The sequence below is a fragment of the Acytostelium subglobosum genome, assembly GCF_000787575.1.
Source record: "Acytostelium subglobosum LB1 DNA, scaffold: scaffold7, whole genome shotgun sequence".
Lineage (NCBI taxonomy): Eukaryota > Evosea > Eumycetozoa > Acytosteliales > Acytosteliaceae > Acytostelium > Acytostelium subglobosum.
In genome coordinates, this window is record NW_012236526.1 from 1,018,081 (window position 1) to 1,037,861 (window position 19,781).

The 19,781-nt window shown below is 43.5% G+C and overlaps 6 protein-coding genes across 6 annotated transcripts; 4 read left to right on the forward strand and 2 right to left on the reverse strand.

Moving 5' to 3' along the window:
• Nucleotides 1-340: 340 nt before the first annotated feature.
• Nucleotides 341-1,266, reverse strand: SAMD00019534_042920 (hypothetical protein; the record flags this gene model as incomplete). Its single annotated transcript, XM_012900797.1, has 3 exons — nt 341-760; nt 828-992; nt 1,054-1,266. 3 exons carry the CDS (start codon nt 1,264-1,266, stop codon nt 341-343), a joined length of 798 nt encoding a protein of 265 aa, XP_012756251.1.
• A 734-nt stretch (nt 1,267-2,000) lies between these two features.
• SAMD00019534_042930 (hypothetical protein) lies at nt 2,001-4,390 on the forward strand (the record flags this gene model as incomplete). The annotated part of the gene is made up of 2 exons (XM_012900798.1): nt 2,001-2,316; nt 2,385-4,390. The coding sequence occupies 2 exons, from the start codon at nt 2,001-2,003 to the stop codon at nt 4,388-4,390; spliced, it is 2,322 nt and encodes a 773-aa protein (XP_012756252.1).
• Nucleotides 4,391-4,759: 369 nt separating this feature from the next.
• Nucleotides 4,760-6,533, forward strand: SAMD00019534_042940 (hypothetical protein; the record flags this gene model as incomplete). The annotated part of the gene is made up of 6 exons (XM_012900799.1): nt 4,760-4,878; nt 4,958-5,216; nt 5,284-5,362; nt 5,425-5,665; nt 5,727-6,278; nt 6,356-6,533. The coding sequence occupies 6 exons, from the start codon at nt 4,760-4,762 to the stop codon at nt 6,531-6,533; spliced, it is 1,428 nt and encodes a 475-aa protein (XP_012756253.1).
• A 4,347-nt stretch (nt 6,534-10,880) lies between these two features.
• SAMD00019534_042950 (hypothetical protein) lies at nt 10,881-13,754 on the reverse strand (the record flags this gene model as incomplete). The annotated part of the gene is made up of 6 exons (XM_012900800.1): nt 10,881-11,418; nt 11,481-11,935; nt 12,013-12,157; nt 12,231-12,402; nt 12,473-13,477; nt 13,571-13,754. Coding segments are annotated over 6 exons (2,499 nt in total), but the record flags the coding sequence as incomplete, so codon positions are not given.
• Nucleotides 13,755-14,622: 868 nt separating this feature from the next.
• On the forward strand, nt 14,623-17,025 carry SAMD00019534_042960 (hypothetical protein; the record flags this gene model as incomplete). The annotated part of the gene is made up of 3 exons (XM_012900801.1): nt 14,623-15,058; nt 15,128-16,580; nt 16,659-17,025. 3 exons carry the CDS (start codon nt 14,623-14,625, stop codon nt 17,023-17,025), a joined length of 2,256 nt encoding a protein of 751 aa, XP_012756255.1.
• A 358-nt stretch (nt 17,026-17,383) lies between these two features.
• Nucleotides 17,384-19,779, forward strand: SAMD00019534_042970 (hypothetical protein; the record flags this gene model as incomplete). The annotated part of the gene is made up of 2 exons (XM_012900802.1): nt 17,384-17,967; nt 18,036-19,779. Coding segments are annotated over 2 exons (2,328 nt in total), but the record flags the coding sequence as incomplete, so codon positions are not given.
• Nucleotides 19,780-19,781: the final 2 nt, after the last annotated feature.

Genomic DNA, 19,781 nt, shown 5'->3' on the forward strand with positions numbered 1-19,781 from the left:
TCTTTGATAAGTATGATTCTACTATGACGGCGGATTCTGTTGTGTCACTACTACCATCACCATGAGTTATGATATCATCTTTTGAGGGAAGAAGATGTATTGTACCATTAGCTTCTGTCATAGTTGGTTTGGTTAAGTTAACTATGTAAATATATAGTGCTGGAGCAGGAATAGAATGAACCGTAGTCACCTCTGACCACGAATACATCCAAGTGACAGACCAAGGAAAAAATAAGGAAGTTCAAGGGCAAGGGTAAGGGTAAGGGTAAGGGTAGGGTAAGGGATATGTACAAATCACTGATCAACAGACTGACATGGTTTCGGAATGTCAGTCAATCAATCAATCATGTTTTATTGAAATACCAGATGTTCTCGAGGATGAAGAGCTGGATGAAGATGATGAAGTCGAAGATGGTCGACGACCAAAACGTTGAAGTACTTTGGTCATTATCAAACCTCCCCAATAGAGGTTCATCAATGATGTTGCCATGGTCTCACCTATCAACACCATGTTCTTGTCCATTGGGTATGAGTCCAGTGTTGGATAGATATAGATGAGCATGTTCAATGTAGTGTACACTCCCCATATACAACGAACCAAAATAAATGACACTGCAAATGACAACAATGTCCATTCATAGAACTTGGACTTTGGATTGACAACCTGTAGGAATCCCTTAATATTCAGCGGTATCGTACTAAGTTCATACAGGAACAACTTGGCGGTGAAGCATGCATATAATGGTCCACCATGAAGTAACTAAAATGTATGACGATATGAGTTTGTGATCATGAGTGATCTAGAGTGATCGTGAGTGTCAACTTACATTGACATATTGTGTTGCCAATACTCCACAACAAGCATGGAATACCATTACTCTTCCAACAAGGTCTGGTGCACTCAATCCAACTTTGAGATCCCAAAGGAAGTATCCACCTGATATGATAAACTGGTAATATATCAAATCACTATAGTAATATACTGGGTCTTGCTGTTTAAGATGATATATATAGTCAGTACTAAGTTTGATTGATTGAGGTTAGAAAACATACACCAACAGAGTCATAGTTTATCTTCATTGATATTGGTACTGCGATGAGGGCGTGAACTAGTGAGACAGTCAACTGATCCCAGTTTGAACGACCCTTGGCATCCAATGCAATATATTGTCTCTCAACTCCAAAGTACCTTGCAAAGTATTGTGATCTCCTCTCAATGTACATAAATACCATTGAGAATACAATGCTAGATACAACATAGTTCATATTAACATTCTCCAAATATCCTCCTTCTACTGTTCCACCTCCATTATTATTATATGAGTTATATGACATTATTATATATCTTTATGTTTATTAGTATAAGTAAGAAAGAATGAATGAATGAATGGTTATATAATAATGGTAAACAAGTTTATATTGTTGATGATAGAGTTGGATTAGACTTCGCCCGCCTCCCCCTCCATCTGCCTGTTGATCAGGTGACAACTTGCTGATTGATCAAACAACCCCTCTCACACTCAACTGTTCATTTACAACAAGCTGTAGGTTAACTCTATTATCATTTCATTGCAATAGATATAGTATACTATTTGTATTAATATACTATACTTATTATTAATATATATATTATTCTCTAACTTATCTTATGGATCTATTAATATGCATTATTTATTAATATGGAATATTTAATATGAAGAAGTAATAAATATATATATCTCAGATAACATTACCGTTATGGGTAGATATATTGGTAATCAGTAAACGAGACAGTGATACAAATACTACTAGTAATTTAGGTACCATCATATATATTAATGAATGAAGCCCATTAGTCAATCAAATGATTGACTTCACCAAAATTGGGATGAAGACCACATTGATTGCCATTTTTACAAACAAGATACTTTGTGTTGTTGAGCAGTTCAAGTTCATTCTTTCATCAACAATACATAAATATACTTATAAACATAAATACATATAAACATTATATATATATAATGGAAACATTATCACATATATTATTAAGAAAGATAGTTTCATTCATTGAATCTAATGCTGATAGGATATGTCTGGCATTGGTGTCAAAGAGATTCTTTGAGGAAAAGGACAAGTACTTTAGTCTGAACCCATCGTCGATAAGGTTATCGACAACATTCTATCAAAGTACACGTATAAGACTCAACTCTTTCAGACCAATGATTGACGAAGCATTTGATGCACGTCCCGACCAGACCATGATCTATCACAGCAAAGACTGTGAACCAAACACAATCATCAGTTACTTTAAGTACTTTAACCATGTCCATCATATATGTATGTACATCCACGAGTCTGTGGCAAGCCATCCCCATCGTCTTGCTAACTCATATGCATGTGTTTAGTATATAGACCTTATAAAATATCACCTAGTATCACTACACTAAAATTCTCTACAGAGGTCAATCGTCGTATTAGGAAGGGTATGATCCCTCCGACAATCAAGACATTGATATTTGGCTATGAGTTCAACTCTCTGATCGACCCAGGTGCCATCCCCGAGTCGGTCCTGACGATTGAGTTTCGACAAGAGTACAACAGATCACTGGAGAATGTACTGCCCAGCAGCCTGACCAGTCTGACGTTCAGGGACGGCGAGTTCCACACACGTATCAAGCCTGGCCATCTACCAAACACGCTACGTTATCTGGACCTGGGCCTGAACTTTAATCGTCCACTGGTGCCCAACTCTCTGCCCAACAGTCTGACAGAGCTACTGATAAGCGATGGCTTTAACAGACCGATCGATCCCGGTGTCCTCCCCGAGAGCCTCACCAAGCTAACGTTTGGCGAGACATTCAATCAGGAGATGGAAATCGGCACTTTGCCCTCCAACCTCAAGGAGATATTCTTTGGCCTATTCTTCAACTCCCCACTGAATCCAGGTGTTCTCCCGCCAGCCCTAACAACAATCACATTTGACATTAGTGGACATTTCAATCAACCACTGGAACCCGGATCAGTTCCCTCATCGCTGACCAGTCTAAGCTTTGGCGATGATTTCAATCAATCATTGATGGATATACTGCCGCCAACTATAGTCCATCTCTCCTTTGGTTCAGAGTACGAGCAGCCACATTCATTCAATGAGCTCAAGATTGGAGAGAAGCTCGAGAGGATTGAGTTTGCTGGCGAGCAGTTCTTGCTCCCTTCCGGAGCAATTCCTCCATCGGTGACAGACATCAACTCTGGCGTCAACTTTAACACGAAAATCCCCTCTGGCAATGTCCCAAAGCAGATCAAGGTACTTGAGCTTGGTGCTTCATTCAATCATACGATTGCCAAGCGTGCTTTGCCCGATGGTTTGGAGACGCTGGTGTTTGGCGAGGACTTTAATCGACTACTCAAACATGGTGCGCTTCCCTCAACGCTCAAATCAATCAGTTTTGGCGATTCATTCAACCAACAGGTTCCCAGAGGCATGTTCCCATCGTCGCTCACGAGCATCACGTTTGGATTCGGGTTCAGTCAGCCCTTCAAGAAAGGCTCCATCCCCGAGTCAGTCACTGAGCTAAAGCTGATGTCCGACTCCTATCCCTACCACATCCAGGAGGAGGATATACCTTCTGTGCGACGACTGATCCTCGAGGGCGACGCAGTGCTCCAACCATCGTTTGCCGGTCATCACACGATCAAGGGCGACAGCATCAGACATCTTCAGTTCAATCATGCACCAAACAAGTTTGAGACACTCGAGCTGAGGCCACTGAGCGAGAGGTGGACACTACTGATGCTGGATGACATGCGTGGAGGAATAGTTGATTCAAAGCACATGATGAAGTTCCTACACATGTACATAAGGGACCTCAAAACATATTCATTTGGAGAGTTGGACGATGACACTGTTCCCGAGGACGATGTAGATGCATCATATCAAGAGTCTGATGATGATGATGATGATGATGATGATCACTACCATGGACACCATCACTATGACCATGATCAGGATTATCAAGACGAAGATGAGGAAGATGAAGAAGATGATGATGATGATGATGAAGATGAAGATGATGAAGATGATGAAGATGATGAATTTGATTCCGACTTGGTCAACCATCTGAAAGCACATCTGGCAGTCCATGCAAGTGATGAGGAGGACGAGGAAGACGAGGAAGACGAAGATGAGGAGGATGAGGATGAGGATGAGGATGATGAAGATGATGAGATAGATTATGATTTTGACGGTGATGAAGACGAAGATTATGATGACTATGATGATTATGGTGGAGGTCATCATTGGCCAAACCATCAAAACAATGATGATGATGACGACGACGATGACGATGACGACGATGACGAAATCACTGAAACTGATGAAGACCAGAGTAGCTCTGATGAAGATTATTTCTAAGTCTGATCAATCAATCTATCAATCGATAAGTCAATCTTGGTTTACCATTGTATATATTTGGACTATCACTCTCTCCTAATAAAGATATTGATCATTGTCCAGACCAATCTACACCTAGATTGGGATATTGGACGCGTATCCAATACTTGGCCCAACCACTGAATATCTGATTGATTGACAACACACACAGGGACCTGGCCCAAGATAAAAAAGGAGAATCCCAAAAAACCACCTTCTGTTCAATTTGAGGATGAACATCGCACTCATTCCTTTGTCATCAAGTTCTGTTTTGAACATTCTATCCACCTCATTCATTGTGTCTATCTTATTCTACACATATAAATAATAACAACAACGACTACAACAAACATGTCAGCATTGGACATTAAGAAGGTTACTGAGTTCTCAAACAACGCATGGGAGAACACCATCATCCCAACTCTGTCAAAGTACATTGAGATCCCAAACCAATCTCCACTCTACGACAGGTAATGTATCCCATCGCATCCATCTCAATCACTCAATCAATCAATCTTACTAACTAACTGACTGATTAAATATACACAGTGAGTGGGCAACCAATGGTTACACCGAGCAGGCTATCAAGTTGTTGGCCGACTGGGTATTGGCTCAGAATGTGCCAGGTCTCTCTTGTGAGATCAAGCGTATTGAGGGAATCTCCCCAATCATCTTGGCTATCGTTGAGCCAACCAAGACCAACCCAAAGAACGTCTTGTTGTACGGACACATGGACAAGCAGCCACCCTTAACCGACGACTGGGCAGAGGGACTCCACCCATACAAGGCTGTCATCAAGAACAAGCGTGTAAGTTTATATGACACAAGTCATGACTCATTCAACTTTGCTAACATAATCTGTCGGTCCAATGTAGCTTTATGGACGTGGTGGTGCCGATGATGGATACTCAACCTTTGGTTCCATTGCTGCTATCCAAGCTCTCAAGGCTCAGAGTATGTATACCAATCAATCAATCAACTACACAAGACGACGACTAACTAACATATATAATTAGACATTCCACATGACAGATACGTCATCTTGATTGAGGGTTCAGAGGAGAGTGGAAGCATTCACTTGCCACAGTACATTGACAAGTTTGAAAAAGAGATTGGTGAGCCCAACCTCGTTGTCTGTCTCGACTCTGGCTGTGGAAACTACGACCAACTCTGGATGACTGCCAGTCTTCGTGGTGTCCTCACTGGAGATCTCACCATCAAGGTGTTGGAGCAAGCCAGTCACTCTGGTTCAGCATCGTATGTATATACATAACAACATATCATGTCGCACATGTATATTAACTTGATTGTTATCCAGCGGTATCTGCCCATCATCATTCCGTGTACTTCGTCAGGTATTGGACCGTATTGAGGACAACAGCACTGGTGAGATTCTGTTGAAGGACTTGCACGTTGAGATCCCAGGCTACCGTGTCGAGGAGACCAAGACCTGCGCAGAGATCCTCGGTGACACTGTCTACACTGAGTTCTTCTGGGAGGGCAAGACCCAGCCAGTCTCCAAGGACATTGTCAAGCTCCTCATCAACAAGACCTGGAAGCCAACAATGTGTGTCACTGGAGTCGATGGTATCCCAGCACTGACCAGCGCCGGTAACGTCATGAGAACCAAGACCTCTGTCAAGCTCTCTTTCCGTATGCCACCAAGCCTCGACGGACAGGCCGCTGGCAAGGCCATCAAGGAGGCCCTCGAGAAGGACCCACCCTACGGAGCCACCGTCACCTTTAAGATTGACAAGTCTGCCAACGGATGGGATGCCCCAGCCCTCGACCAATGGCTCTTGACCTCTCTTGGTGAGGCTTCCAACCATTTCTTTGGAAAGCCACACGTCTTCTTTGGAGAGGGTGGAACGTAAGTCTAAATATATCTTTTAAAGTCACGATCAATATCATACTAACTATAATCAATCAATCAATTAATACTTTTAGGATCCCATTCATGGGTATGCTTGGTGCCAAGTTCCCAAAGGCTCAATTCATCATCACAGGTCTCCTTGGTCCACAGTCCAATGCTCACGGACCAAATGAGTTCTTGGACATTGAGTATGGCAAGAAGCTCTTGGGCTGTGTCGTCTATCTCTTGGAGGCTCATGCTAGAAATGCCTAAAGGTAGTTTCTTCACGCGTGGTGTAGTAGCCTAATGTCATTGGCAAGTTTGTTATACTTTCTCAATTGATTGTCCATAATATCCATTCAATTTGTGACCTTGTCTTCAAACAACAAACTACCAGCAGGAAACTATCCATACATCTATTAATATAGTAACATCTATTGTGACTGTTTGTACAATGGATAATATTGTTCTGGATCAAGACTGGCATTCAAGTACATGTCATCATGGGTGTGGGTGTATTGAAGGGGAGCACTTTTTTCATTTGACAACAGAGCAGCACATAACATATAACTAATAACTACACACAAACAAGCAACAAGCATGCACCAACAAGTTGTAGACAAGATTTTGTCATTTCTTTTGAGAGACCCAAGGTTGGGTGTGCGATTCAAGCTGGCACTTGCTTTGATATCCTGGCATTGCTTCAAAGTAGTAGCACATCACTACACATTCATCGACTTCTCATGGACACAAAGCAATGTTGCAAAGACCAAGCAATATTGTCAGAGTGTTATAGGTCATCTCAACTCCATGTACTGTGTGCTCAAGTATCCGAGTCACGCAAGAATCGAATACAGAGTGCTGTGGGAGCAGTCATCATGTTTTACTCAGCTACTTAAATCTATACAAACTCTCGAACTGACAATCTGCTTTAGAATTGCCTTTTCATCCCTATCCAAGATCATTCACCATGCTTCGACTCTCAGACACTTGTCATTGGCTAGCGTGGCACCATCGTACACTTGCGACATCATGAAGATGATCGTAGATGTGCCTCATCCGTCGTCATCTCTGAAACTACAATCTCTGTGCATCACGACCAACTCTGAGCGAGATATCGGGGGGGTCACATCTCCAACGGTTTCCTTCTCTGGAAAGTTCGAGCATCTCACCTCACTCTCACTTGTTGGTCAAGGCCCATTTGGCGATATTCTAAATGAGCCAGCAATTATCAATCGATTGACCTCTTTGATACTTGGTAGTGATCAGGCGGACCACGGCGCGACATACAAGAATCGTTTTATTCTCCAAGATCCAGAGTCGTTCTTTAATGTACTCTCTCATAATCAAACGCTGCGCCGTCTGGACTTATTCCTGGCAAATCGGTCCGATTGGAAAGACTACAAGCCATCATTTTTTCGATACTTGGACGGGAATGACACACTTGAATCTCTCTCTCTTGGCCACATCAACGGATCCCAATTCATTGACATCATTTCATCCAAACAAAACCTCCGGCATCTACAGATCAGCATGAATGAGTCAAGAATCTTCCCGCAACTACATTCTCTCCATCTTTCATCAAGGCGCGACTGTAACCTTTATCAACAACTCATTGCAATACATGAGCAAAGTGTTCAAAGGCCCGACAGCTTTAAGCTTTCCACCCTCACCATCCGCTTTCATCAAGCACTATTAAACAATGCCAAAGTCATTGTAAGTCATCTTCACTTGCTCATACAAAGCATTCCGATCAAGGTCCTTTGTTTCGAGTCAAGCTTTGATTGCTTTGATCCAGACTGTATTGGGAACCTTTTGCAAGTTAGCTTTCTACATGAACTCAACTTGGCTGTCAATGGAGTCTCTCTATATTCTCTTATTGTCAGGATGACTGCAGCTGGGTGGATTAATGGCGATAAATTCATCACCTTAGAGCTTCCAAAAAATCTCTGTGACGACTCTCCACACCTCCTTCCAGCAGAAAACTTCACTTTCCTTCAACAAACTCTCAAATTCAAGCACAACGAATCTCCGGTACATGTCATCAGGTACTCAACCAATCCCAATATTTTGCTGGAGCGGAATGGTCCTCACAAAGCCGTTGCCGTAGTTGAGAATGAGAACAGCAACTTCTGGAATGGTCAATTCCAATTTGTCTTGTCATTGGATCCCAGTTGCGGAACTACTACATTTAACTATGAGTACCAAGACGACGATGACTATGACCACCAATATTCACATCCAGAAGCCGCTGGCTATGATCAAAATTAAACATTAATTTTATTAATTGGTTGGTTAATTGTTGTTTTATTTTGTATTTTATTTTGTAATTTTGATTATTTTATTTCTTTCTTATTTCCTCCCCTTCTTTGATTCTCGGGTTGCTGATGTAGTTGGAGCCTCTTTCCTTTTGCTTTTTCCAGTTTTTGCTGCCTTTGACGATTTTGTTTCAAATAGCCCAAGTAGTTTGTTTGTGCTAGAGACTTCCTCTATAAAATGTTGAGTGGCCTTTTCGTATGGTTTAATAAGATATTTCTTTGACTTATCGACATAAGAGCAGCAGAGATCATCCAGTGCATCTTCAGAGACTCCCTTTAAAACGGTTGCCAGACTCTTAATGCCATCATTTGCCGGCCTAGTAGCCCGCAACCCATCCATTCACACTTCAAACTATAGTCCATATGGTGAGTGCTGATCTGATGTTTGCCATTTTTATCAATCTTCATATAATAATAAAAGATCAAAGTAAACTTGGGAATGTACTTTGGCCATTGTTTACTTTGGCAATCAGTATGGAATATATCAATTATACTAATAGGACAATTACAATAGCAATATCTTGGTAGGTGTATAAAAGTAAATTAATCGCTTTTTTTTTTAAACTTTATACAAGGATAGTTTATTAATTGAAGCATTAATAAATGGTACTAATTGAAGGTACGGGCTATTTCTGTTCTGGATGATTGCAGCGATGATGTGGACGAAAGGTAGATTGTCACCCTTCTTGGAGATGTCGATGGTCGCGTGTGACCAGGACCTAATGTGGAGTCGGAGTCGTTGTTGACCCTCTGTCCACCTGATAGAGCCGTATTTGGACTTCCATAGCAGCGTGTATATAGCTCTGATGGACAGTATGGAACCGTCCTTATCCACCAGCGGGAGCTTATCGCAGTGTCTGTGGAAGTAGTTCTGTCTGAATTTCGGATCATGGGGTGTAGAACGTTTTGAAGTTGGGGCTGAACGTAGTGGAGAGCATCCTGGACGCAATGAGGTGCTGTGTTCTCCATGAGTCCAGATAGCCGACTGAGGATTGTAACGAGAGGTTAAGCGCTCTGTTATAAACCCAAATCTTGTAGGCCAGGGCTCTAAGTTCTATGTCCCAGAGGTTGAGACCACCTCTGCCGTTTCAAAAAAAAATAAAAAAAAAATAAAAAAAAAAAGGAAGAGGATATCAAGTGGGAGGATTGAACTCACGACCTTAGGATTATGAGACCTACGCTCTGCCAACTGAGCTAACCTGATAACATGCTGGAAAAACTCTCTTTTCAATGTTGATTTTATCAAAAATTGGAGGGTGCCCCACGTGGGGAGCTAGAGAGCAGCTACCACATCTTCTTCACCTGCCCAAGGTCCACTGCACTCTCTCTTGAGTACGAACTGGCCATGGCAGAACTCGACCGGTCCCGACCCTGGCTGATCGACAACCTCAACATCCACGCGCAGCCCCACTCGGACAATATTTCCGCCACGATGACTGCCATCATGATGAGATTCACCTGGACCCTGCGCAATAAGGTCAAACACGACGAGCCACCGCCGTTGTACAAGCGCTCCCACTTCTCATGCTACCTATCCACTGTGGTCCAGGCCCAGTGGGAGTCAGCACTGGAGAGGCTCATAGCGCTCAAAAAATGAGGAGCCATTCAAGCGGTGTTAGACGGCATCGTCAAACAATTCCACCTTGACTGGCACCACCACTCAATGCCACCTGTCAGCATCCCGGACTGGCTCACCAAATAGCCCCTTATTTAACTGCTAACCTGATAACATGATGGAAAAACTTCATCAAGGTTCACCACATTGATGAAAATATTTTATTCTTTTGAAAAAATGGTTGAAATTAATTAATTGATTAATTTGAAAATAGTTATTGCTTCAGTTTATTATTGGCAAGCATTATCCTATTTGAAACCTCAGTGGGGATCAGGGAGGACGACACGGCAAACAAAAGTAGCTGGAGGATGATGAATGCATTGGAGATTGCATAATGACTGATGCTGATGCCAATCTCTAGCCAACTGCCAGTGTCCTTGACCAAAAAGAAGAAGTTGATATTCATCAAATCGGTCAGCGCCATCACCAGCAAAAAGCTGGCCGGACGTGGAATGTTCAAACTGTTGTTGAGCAACGAGAACGAGATGGCCACCAACAACAATGGAATGAATATCTTGATCAACAACAATGCACTCATCAAGAATGGATCGAATATCGTTGTGAATCTATAAGTGGATGAGATCTCAAAGCTACTAATACTAGCAATGTTTCCAACTCCAAAGAATCCAATATAACAAAAGAATATCTAAATTATAATATATGTTAGTATGATTGGTGTGTTCACAATCAAACAACATTACATACATATATGATCGCTCTCTTGATATCATTATGAGTGATTGTGTCTGTTGTTGCCAGGGCGGCTGCTGATGTTGGTCGTCCATCCTTACGCTCAAGTTTGAGCTCAGTGTACATCCACAGGGAAAGGTTGATGACAAAGAAGCAGTAGAACAGTGTCTCGTAAGAGATACTTAGTAATACGAATGGGATGCAGAGTGAGAGACATAGATAGATCCAGTGATCAAAGTAGTGTTTGCCCTTGAGTAGTGCTAATGTGACAAAGCTTGCCACCAACAATATCCAACTGGTGATTTGGTTAAAGTATGGTAGACCAGTCTTTTTAACCAGGGCACTGTCCGTTGTGTATACTAGCCATGCTGATAATGCAATCGCTGCCATCAATATATACTGTGTTATCTTTGGTTGTTGTGATGACTGGACCATTCCTCCATTTGTTGGTGAGCGTGTAGATGTTGTCGATGTGAATGGTCCAAATGTTTGTGCAACCAGTGCCATCACAACTGTTAATACTCCACCCAAACATCTATGATTGATTGATTGACATGTTAGTGTTGGCTCAGGATGACGATGACCAAGACTACTTACACAAGATTGGTTGCATTACCATAGTCAATGGGCAATGATGGGAAGATGGACATTAACAAACATGATCCAATCCAAACCATTCTTTGCAATGGACTGACAGAGTTGTTGATTTTGATCGAGACCAATGCCAGCAGTACATAGAGGAAGGAGAGAACGCGACGATCAAAGTAGGCAACAACCAGCAGTTCCATAACAATGACGGCACCAATGGATAATAGGATAAAGTTGTTCACCACCTTGGACCTGGCTGAATTGTCACGTGTCGCAGTGGTGGCACTATTAAAGTATTCTTGCATAAAGAGGTAGGCTGGCAACACATTGGCAGGGATAGTCTTGCCCCAAAAGAATATAACAAATGTGCAATAGAGGTAATAAAGCACAGGTGATTCGTTCGCCAACAAGTATCCATACAACGCCAGTGATAGTAATGCAATCAATAGGTTTGATATCTTGTCCTGTGGTAGTTGGTCGGGGTGATGAGTAAGTAAGGTGTGGTTGTGTCATTCCCAAGCATATGGCGCAAACAACATACCAATGTAGGAAGGAGTTGCTTCACTTGTTCCCTGTCTGCCTTTGATCCAACCTCGGTGTAGTTGTTCATGACATATAGTGATAGTGTTATAATCCATCCAAAGTATCCCAATGTGATCATAGTCATAAGGAATGGTCGGTCATATCTGAATATGTTTGATTGAATGAGTGAGTGATTGATTGATTGAAATGGCCAACCTGGATATATCATCGTCTTACGTTTGGAAATAGTTTAGACCTTGAAGACATAGATCAATCAGTTCGTGACAGGCCAATTGTGCATCCTCATATTGAGCTGTATCCAGGTATACCTTGATATTGCTCAGTCTTTGTTGAGCATCGTTCAACTTTGTAAATGGACTAAACATCATGCTACTCTCTCTCTTTGTGTCTAAATATAGGTAGGTGATCAAGTTAGTGTCAATGATCAATCAATCCAAATAAGATTGAATGAACCTTACCAGACTTCAGTCTATACATCTCCCATATTTGTAACATATTGCTGTAGAGTGCATATGATGTGTACTTGGCGTCGGTACCAAGATAGTCGGTGGGTAGTACTCCAACAGAGTTGAGTGGACATGGCACACCGATGAGTGTGGACATTAGTGGCGCAATGTCTGCCTGACTGACATCGGAACGCATGAGGTTGCCAAGCTGCCAGTTGGATGGTGTGTCTGAATCGACGGCGAGGTACTCGCGACCCTTGCCACGCAGACGTGTGATGTTCTCCATTTGGAACTTGTAGGAGAGGGGGCCGCGCACGCCGCTGCCCCAGGCCACGATGGGCGTTTCAGTGTTGGCGCGCTCGCCATCACCATGACTGCCTTTGTTGCTCATGCCATGATCGCTGGTAAAGACGTAGGCCGTCCTATGATCGTTGTAAAAGTCCTCGATCAGCTTGACCGTCTTTTGGATGCCCTTGTCCACCAGGCGAATGTTGTCATAGTACTCTTGCGAGGTGGGGCGGTAGGCGTGGCCGTTGGTGTCCAAGCCCAGAAGATGCAAAAAGATCACAACCTTGTCCGACTTGATCTGGCGCATCAACTGCTCGTCCTTGGTGGCATTGTCAAACAGCTGCTCGATCTTGTCAAAGACCCACGTGTCTAGCTCGGATGCCTCGCTGGCAAAGTTCTCGGCCTCGGGTGGGTATGACTCAGACGCCATGTGATCCACCTGATCCGAGAACATTGGTAGGATGTCGGGCGAGCCGTAGCCCCAAGAGTGTCGCGACTCATTGAACAGATGATCAAACTCGACAGGGTTGGACTTCCAGCCCTTGGTCACTGCGCTAACATCTTCGTAGAAGCCAGCAATAAGTGCCACGTGTCCAGGACGAGTCTCTGTCGGCACTCTCGTATGACTGACTCCCCATGCTCCCTGTTGCTCCACAATCGATCTCATAAAAGGTGCGCGACTAACTCCATCCTCCATTTCAAAGAATTTATCAGCTCTCAATCCATCAGCTGTCATGTGATTGATTGGAATGATTCCATTGAGTGAGTTAGAACATGTCGTCCATCACTAGTGACGTTACTACTATTACGACAACTACTCACCTACGAATAGTACAAGACGTTGAGCTGGTGGCTGAACATTGGTGTAATGATTGATGTGATGTGGAGTCATTCCATGGACTAGCGGAGATCGGAAGTAGATATCGAATATGGATAAAGTGAACACTGCATGGAATATTATTCCAAACACTATAATGAACCATATCTTGCCATTGAATCTCCTCTTTATCTCACTTAACTCTGTTGCTGTTGCTGTTGCTCGATTGCCTCCAGCAGCTGTTGCTCCACCACCTATATGTTGTGAAATATTTGATGAGAATATATGATACATATCCTCTTAACTATCTCACATATATGTTTGGATATACGTATGTATATATATATATATAATATTATATCTCTCTAAATATGTAATATGAACGAATGAATAGAATGAATGAATGAGCGTCAGACGTGACCTTTAACCAAAGAGGGGTTGGAAGTCAAGACCTCCTGTATCTTCAAAAAAAAACATTGGGTGTAGTTGCACTTCAACGAGATTCATTCATTGTTGACCAAGAGTAGTGTGATGAGGCGAGAGATAATTAACGACCAACTATTATAATATATAACAAATAATTGATTCTATTTTATAACTTGTTTGATCGATAAATTGATAGATTAATTGACTTGAAAACTATCTAGATTCTCGTTGGAATTTACAATCTTATTACTTTTGTGTTGGTAACACAAGTCATGTGACGAGGCAGGAGATGTGGTTGCAGAGAAGGGTTTTGGTGGGAAACTGTTTGGAATATATGACTCAACAATTACATGTGGCTCAATAATTGAATGAATCATTCATTCTACACATAAATATAAGAACTAACAGATATATATTGTTATTATTATTATTAGTATTAGTATTGTGTATTATTATTAATATGTTGTTGTATTTTGTTTAGTCTAAACAATCAATGATACAGAATCAACAACAAGATATAACAACAACACATATTAATATCAAACAAGATGAGGATGATTGTATAAATAATAATAATAATAATTATAAGGTTGTTGATGGCCTAGGCCATTCAGCCAATCATGTTGATGTTATGCTACATGAACAACAACAACAACAACAACCACTTAGACATAACTATATACAAGAACTATACTTTAGTGATAGTGATGGCAAGGAGCTTGATGATGAGCTCGATGATGATGATGATGATTGTGTAGAGGACGAGGATGACTTGGAACAAGACGATGATGATTTGGATGATAATGTAGATGATGCAGATGATGATGATACACCACATGTCGATGTGGACGATGACGATAACAACGATGTTAGTGCAGATAGCTTTGCATCAGTCGATGATGTTGCAAATACATTCCGTCCTGGTTTGATATCATCCATTCATTCAGATGCATCAGATGTATCATCCTCCTCCTCTGAAGCACCAATCGTGTTGACCAAGACCTACAACAACATCACATCCACCCAAGATAGCTTTGACAAAGTAGTCTCACTCATTGACTCTGCAAGTGTGTATCAACATCAATTGATCATATGACGAATCAATCACTCACTCAATCAATCAATTACGTGAACAGAGGATATAGCATCACAAAAGAGGATAATGTTAAAGATGATGTTGACTGAGAACTTTGTCAATCAGAATGGTACGGCGACAATTGATCAGAATAAGTTGGCTTCGTTCGTGAGGAATGTGGTGTCCGTGGAGTTGGAGAACCTCTCGCCAACACTCATTCAATCACAACGCTTCAAGGACTTCTTCCTGGAACACTACCGAACAGTTTTCATGCAGGCCTTTGCAATGACCAACGGCCTGATACTGGACCCGCCCACGGGCACCGGTGCCGCGCTGCTGGGCGGCGTGGTCGGCAACCAGATGGTGATGACGCCGCTGGACAATCGATACCGCAAGGAGTTCACCGAGATCTCGCGACTGGGCAGCGGTGGCTTTGGAACGGTGCATCTATCGCGCAACAACCTGGACAATTGCAACTATGCCGTCAAGAAGATCAACTTTAGCGTCAGCCTCGGCTCGCAGATGGTCAACACCAAGATTGAAAAGGTGCTGCGCGAGGTCAAGGCTTTGGCGCGTCTCGACCACAAGAACATCCTGCGATACTATCATGCCTGGGTCGAGCTGAACACACAGCTACAGGCTGGCGGCGATCTGTCCAACCAGTACAGCTCAGTCGAGGGCAGTATGGAGACAGCAGAGAATCTCTCGGCTGACTTTGACGATGACGACGATGACGACGATGATCTGCTGAGCGACTCCTCTGCCATCAACGCTTCAGAGAATCTGTTTGACGATGACAGCTCTCGAGCTGTCGAGGAGCTCACGACGAATAGCAAAGGTGGACCGGACAGCAGTCCCAACAGCAATAACAAATTGGTGCCATATGATTCGCGAATAGCAAAGACCAACAGCTACAACAATCTCAGTCAACTGCTCACCTTGAACAAGTTGCCTAAGATAAGGTACTCACTCTATGTCCAGACACAACATTGTGAAGGAAAGACACTTAGAGAGTGGCTAGACAATCGTTCTGGCATCAACAACATCGGAATCAGCATCAGCAGTAGTACCAACAACATGGACAACAACATGCGCGCTCAATCAAGACTGTCAATATTCAAACAGATACTGTCTGGTTTGAATTATATTCATTCAAAGGGCATGGTGCACAGGGACATCAAGCCAGCCAACATATTCATGACCAAGGAGTTGATTGTAAAGATTGGCGACTTTGGCCTGGTCAAGGACATCCCACTGTCGACGATGAATGGCGTGGCGGGAGGCCTCCACGAGAACATGATGAAGGAACTCGGCAATGTAATGTTGGCCAACTCTATAAACGGTGCCAACAACACACATGGTATTGGCACGCTGACCTACGCCAGTCCCGAGCAGATCAAAGGCAATGCCTACTCCAACAAAGTGGACATCTACAGTCTTGGCATCATCCTATTCGAACTACTCTATGACTTTAACACAATGTCAGAGAGGTCAGAGGTCATAAGAATGTTAAAGTATGTATTAACGATGTTGATGATGGATGAGTGAATGAATGAGTATGGTACTGACTCTTCTTAATCAATCAATCAAAGGGAGGGTATCATACCGGAAGAGACACAGAGGAAGTATAAGAATGAGAGCAAGTTGATAGGAATGATGTTGTCATCTGACCCAAGTGTCAGACCATCGACAGAGGATATCATCAAGAATTGGTTACCAATTATTATGAGATCAGAGGACACTACTACTACTCCAACACCTACTACTCCAACTGTCCATGCTGCCAAAAATGACATTAATGATAACACGAGTGTAGTTGCCGACTATCGATCAATGGACATTGAATCATTGATCAAGATCATACAAGACAGAGATAGAAGGATCAAGGAGTTGGAGAAGGAGGTAGTTGATCTTAAAGGAATCAATGGTAGTCGTCCGTCAACAGACAGTAAGACATGACCGGTCCATTTCTAGAGTGTATCCTTCAAAGTATACACACATGCCCGCGGGCAGGCAGTAAGTGTCAGGCAGTCGTCCAATCCACCACGGCTACCACTCCCAGGGACATTCAACCATGGCTCTCTCCTCGATGATAGACACCAACCAACGAAGCCATTGCCGCCGCCAAAGAAGTTGTGGACAACAAGTTTGACGCCAAAGTCAACTTCACACAAGTTGTCGATTGTTTTTCAAACTTCACTTTTCGAAAAGTGGTGAATGCATTCATTCATTCATTCTTTCATTCAATCAATCAATCAAATAACAAGTACTTGTATTGTAATATATTATATATAGATAGATAGATAGATATTGTTAGAGAGATATGAGAAGTAATATAAAGGGTGGAGTTTGGAAGAATACAGAGGATGAGATTCTAAAGGTGGCCGTGATGAAATATGGCAAGAATCAATGGGCTAGGATTAGTAGTTTGTTGATAAAGAAGAGTCCTGCACAGTGTAAAGCGAGATGGTATGAATGGTTGGACCCAAGCATCAAAAAGACAGAATGGAGCAAAGAGGAGGAGGAGAAGTTGTTGCACTTGGCAAAGATCTTTCCGGCGCAGTGGAAGACGATCGCGCCGTTGGTAGGCCGCACTGCATCACAATGTTTGGAGCATTACAATCGTTTGTTGGACGCTGTACAGGAGAAACATGCCGGCGAGGACGATCCACGTCGTCTGCGTGCGGGCGAGGTCGAGGCCAACCCCGAGACCAAGCCAGCCAAGCCTGACCCCGTCGACATGGACGAAGACGAGAAAGAGACACTGTCAGAGGCCAAAGCACGTCTCTCCAACACACAGGGCAAGAAGGAGAAGCGCAAGTTCCGTGAGAAGCAACTTGAAGAAGCAAGAAGATTGGCATATCTACAAAAGAAGCGTGAGCTCAAAGCTGCTGGTATAGTGTATGTTGATGATCATGTTGAATGAGTGAACGTTGAAGACACTAACATATCATGACACTCTTATATAGACTACACGAGAAGAAGAAGAACAAAGAGAAACGATTCGATTATGCTCAAGAGATACCATTTTATAGGAAGCCAATGGCTGGCTTTTATGATACGGCAGCAGAGAGTGTTGTGGATCCGAGAAAGGACAAGGAGTTTATCAATCAGCGATTGTCAAAGATAGAGGGCGAGACAAAGGCCGAACAACAGGAGCGTGCAAACAAGCAGGCCGACTTGGACAAGAAGAAGAAGGAGATGACCAACATGCCCGGTCTGATCAAGGAGGTCGCCAAGATGAACGACCCAGAGATGACGAGGAAGCGATCAAAGCTCTTGCTGCCCGAGCCTCAGCTCACTGACGACGATTTGGCAGAGATTGCAGAGTTTGAAAAGGCCAACAGGAATGCAATGGTCGCGGGCGATCGCTCGGCCACTGGTGCTCTGGTGGGCACCATGCGTCCACCCACTGAGCTGCCCAGCTCCAAACTGGTGGCCCGTACACCAATGCGAGAGGATGTCATCATGATGGAATCACAGAATTTGTTGGCGATGGCCAATGCACAGACACCTCTCAAAGGTGGCGCTAACCCCAAGCTCCACCCATCAGACTTTAGTGGCGCCACGCCCAAGCCTATGGTGGCGCGCACTCCCCTGCGCACACCAAACCCCTTGGCACAAGGAATCACACCTCGCAAGGACCACCCAGTTGACAGTGTCGAGGACCGATCGAATAAGGCACAACACAAACAGTCGATTGCCACAGGCTTGAAGAATCTCCCTGCGCCTGAGAGCAACTTTAAAATCAGCTTGCCTGACGAACCAGCGCTGGAGGATATCAACGACGATGAGCAGCTCGACCTCGATCAATCAGAGACTGACCTGCGGGCACAGCAGGAGCTGAAGCACAAGGAACAGTTTAGGCTGAGGAATCGTAGTAGCACTCTAAAGAAACAGTTGCCGCGAGCCAGGACGTTGGCGTACAACAATGTGGAACACTGCCAGCCACTGGTGGCGCCCAGTGGTGGCGAAGAGGACATTGACGAGACACTACAGAAAGGCATCGATCAATTGGTTATCAATGAGATTTTGGCAGTCATCAACCACGACAATCTGATGTTCCCAATGGATGGCGAGCGACCAGACTCAAACCTTCAGTCGGACTTTAACTACTTCTCGGACAAGGAGATGGCTGAGGCACAGACACTGATCAAGAAGGAGATGGAGGCGATCAGATCGCCACTGACCAGCGAGCAGGTAGTCGAACACTTTGTAAATCCCTGGGAATTTGTACACAGCAACTACGTCTTTATCGAGAGCCAACAGCAGTTTGTCGAGCGCGCCAATATCAGCGCTGAGCAAATGGTCGCTACGTTGCAGGCCGAGTTTGACGCCATCACCAAGTCCATCAAGAAGAACGCCACACGCGCACATACCACCGAGAAGAAGCTCACTGCTGAGCTGGCGCCTCTGCAGAGCTCGCTGGCCACCAAGGCCAAAGAGATGCAGCAGTTGATGGAGCAGGTGGAGCAGAGCGATATCGAGCTAGAGTGTTTCAAGCAGCTGAGGCTGCAAGAGCAGCGTGGCGTAGAGTCCCGTGTCAAGCATATTCAAGATCAAGTGTATGAGCAATGTGATCGTGAGAACCGCAATCAAATGAAGTATGCCAAGTTGCTCCAAGAGTTGAATGAACTAAAAGAAGGAGTTGACGGTCACAGCAACAACAACAACAACCACAGCAACAACAACAACAATAACAATCATAAACAACG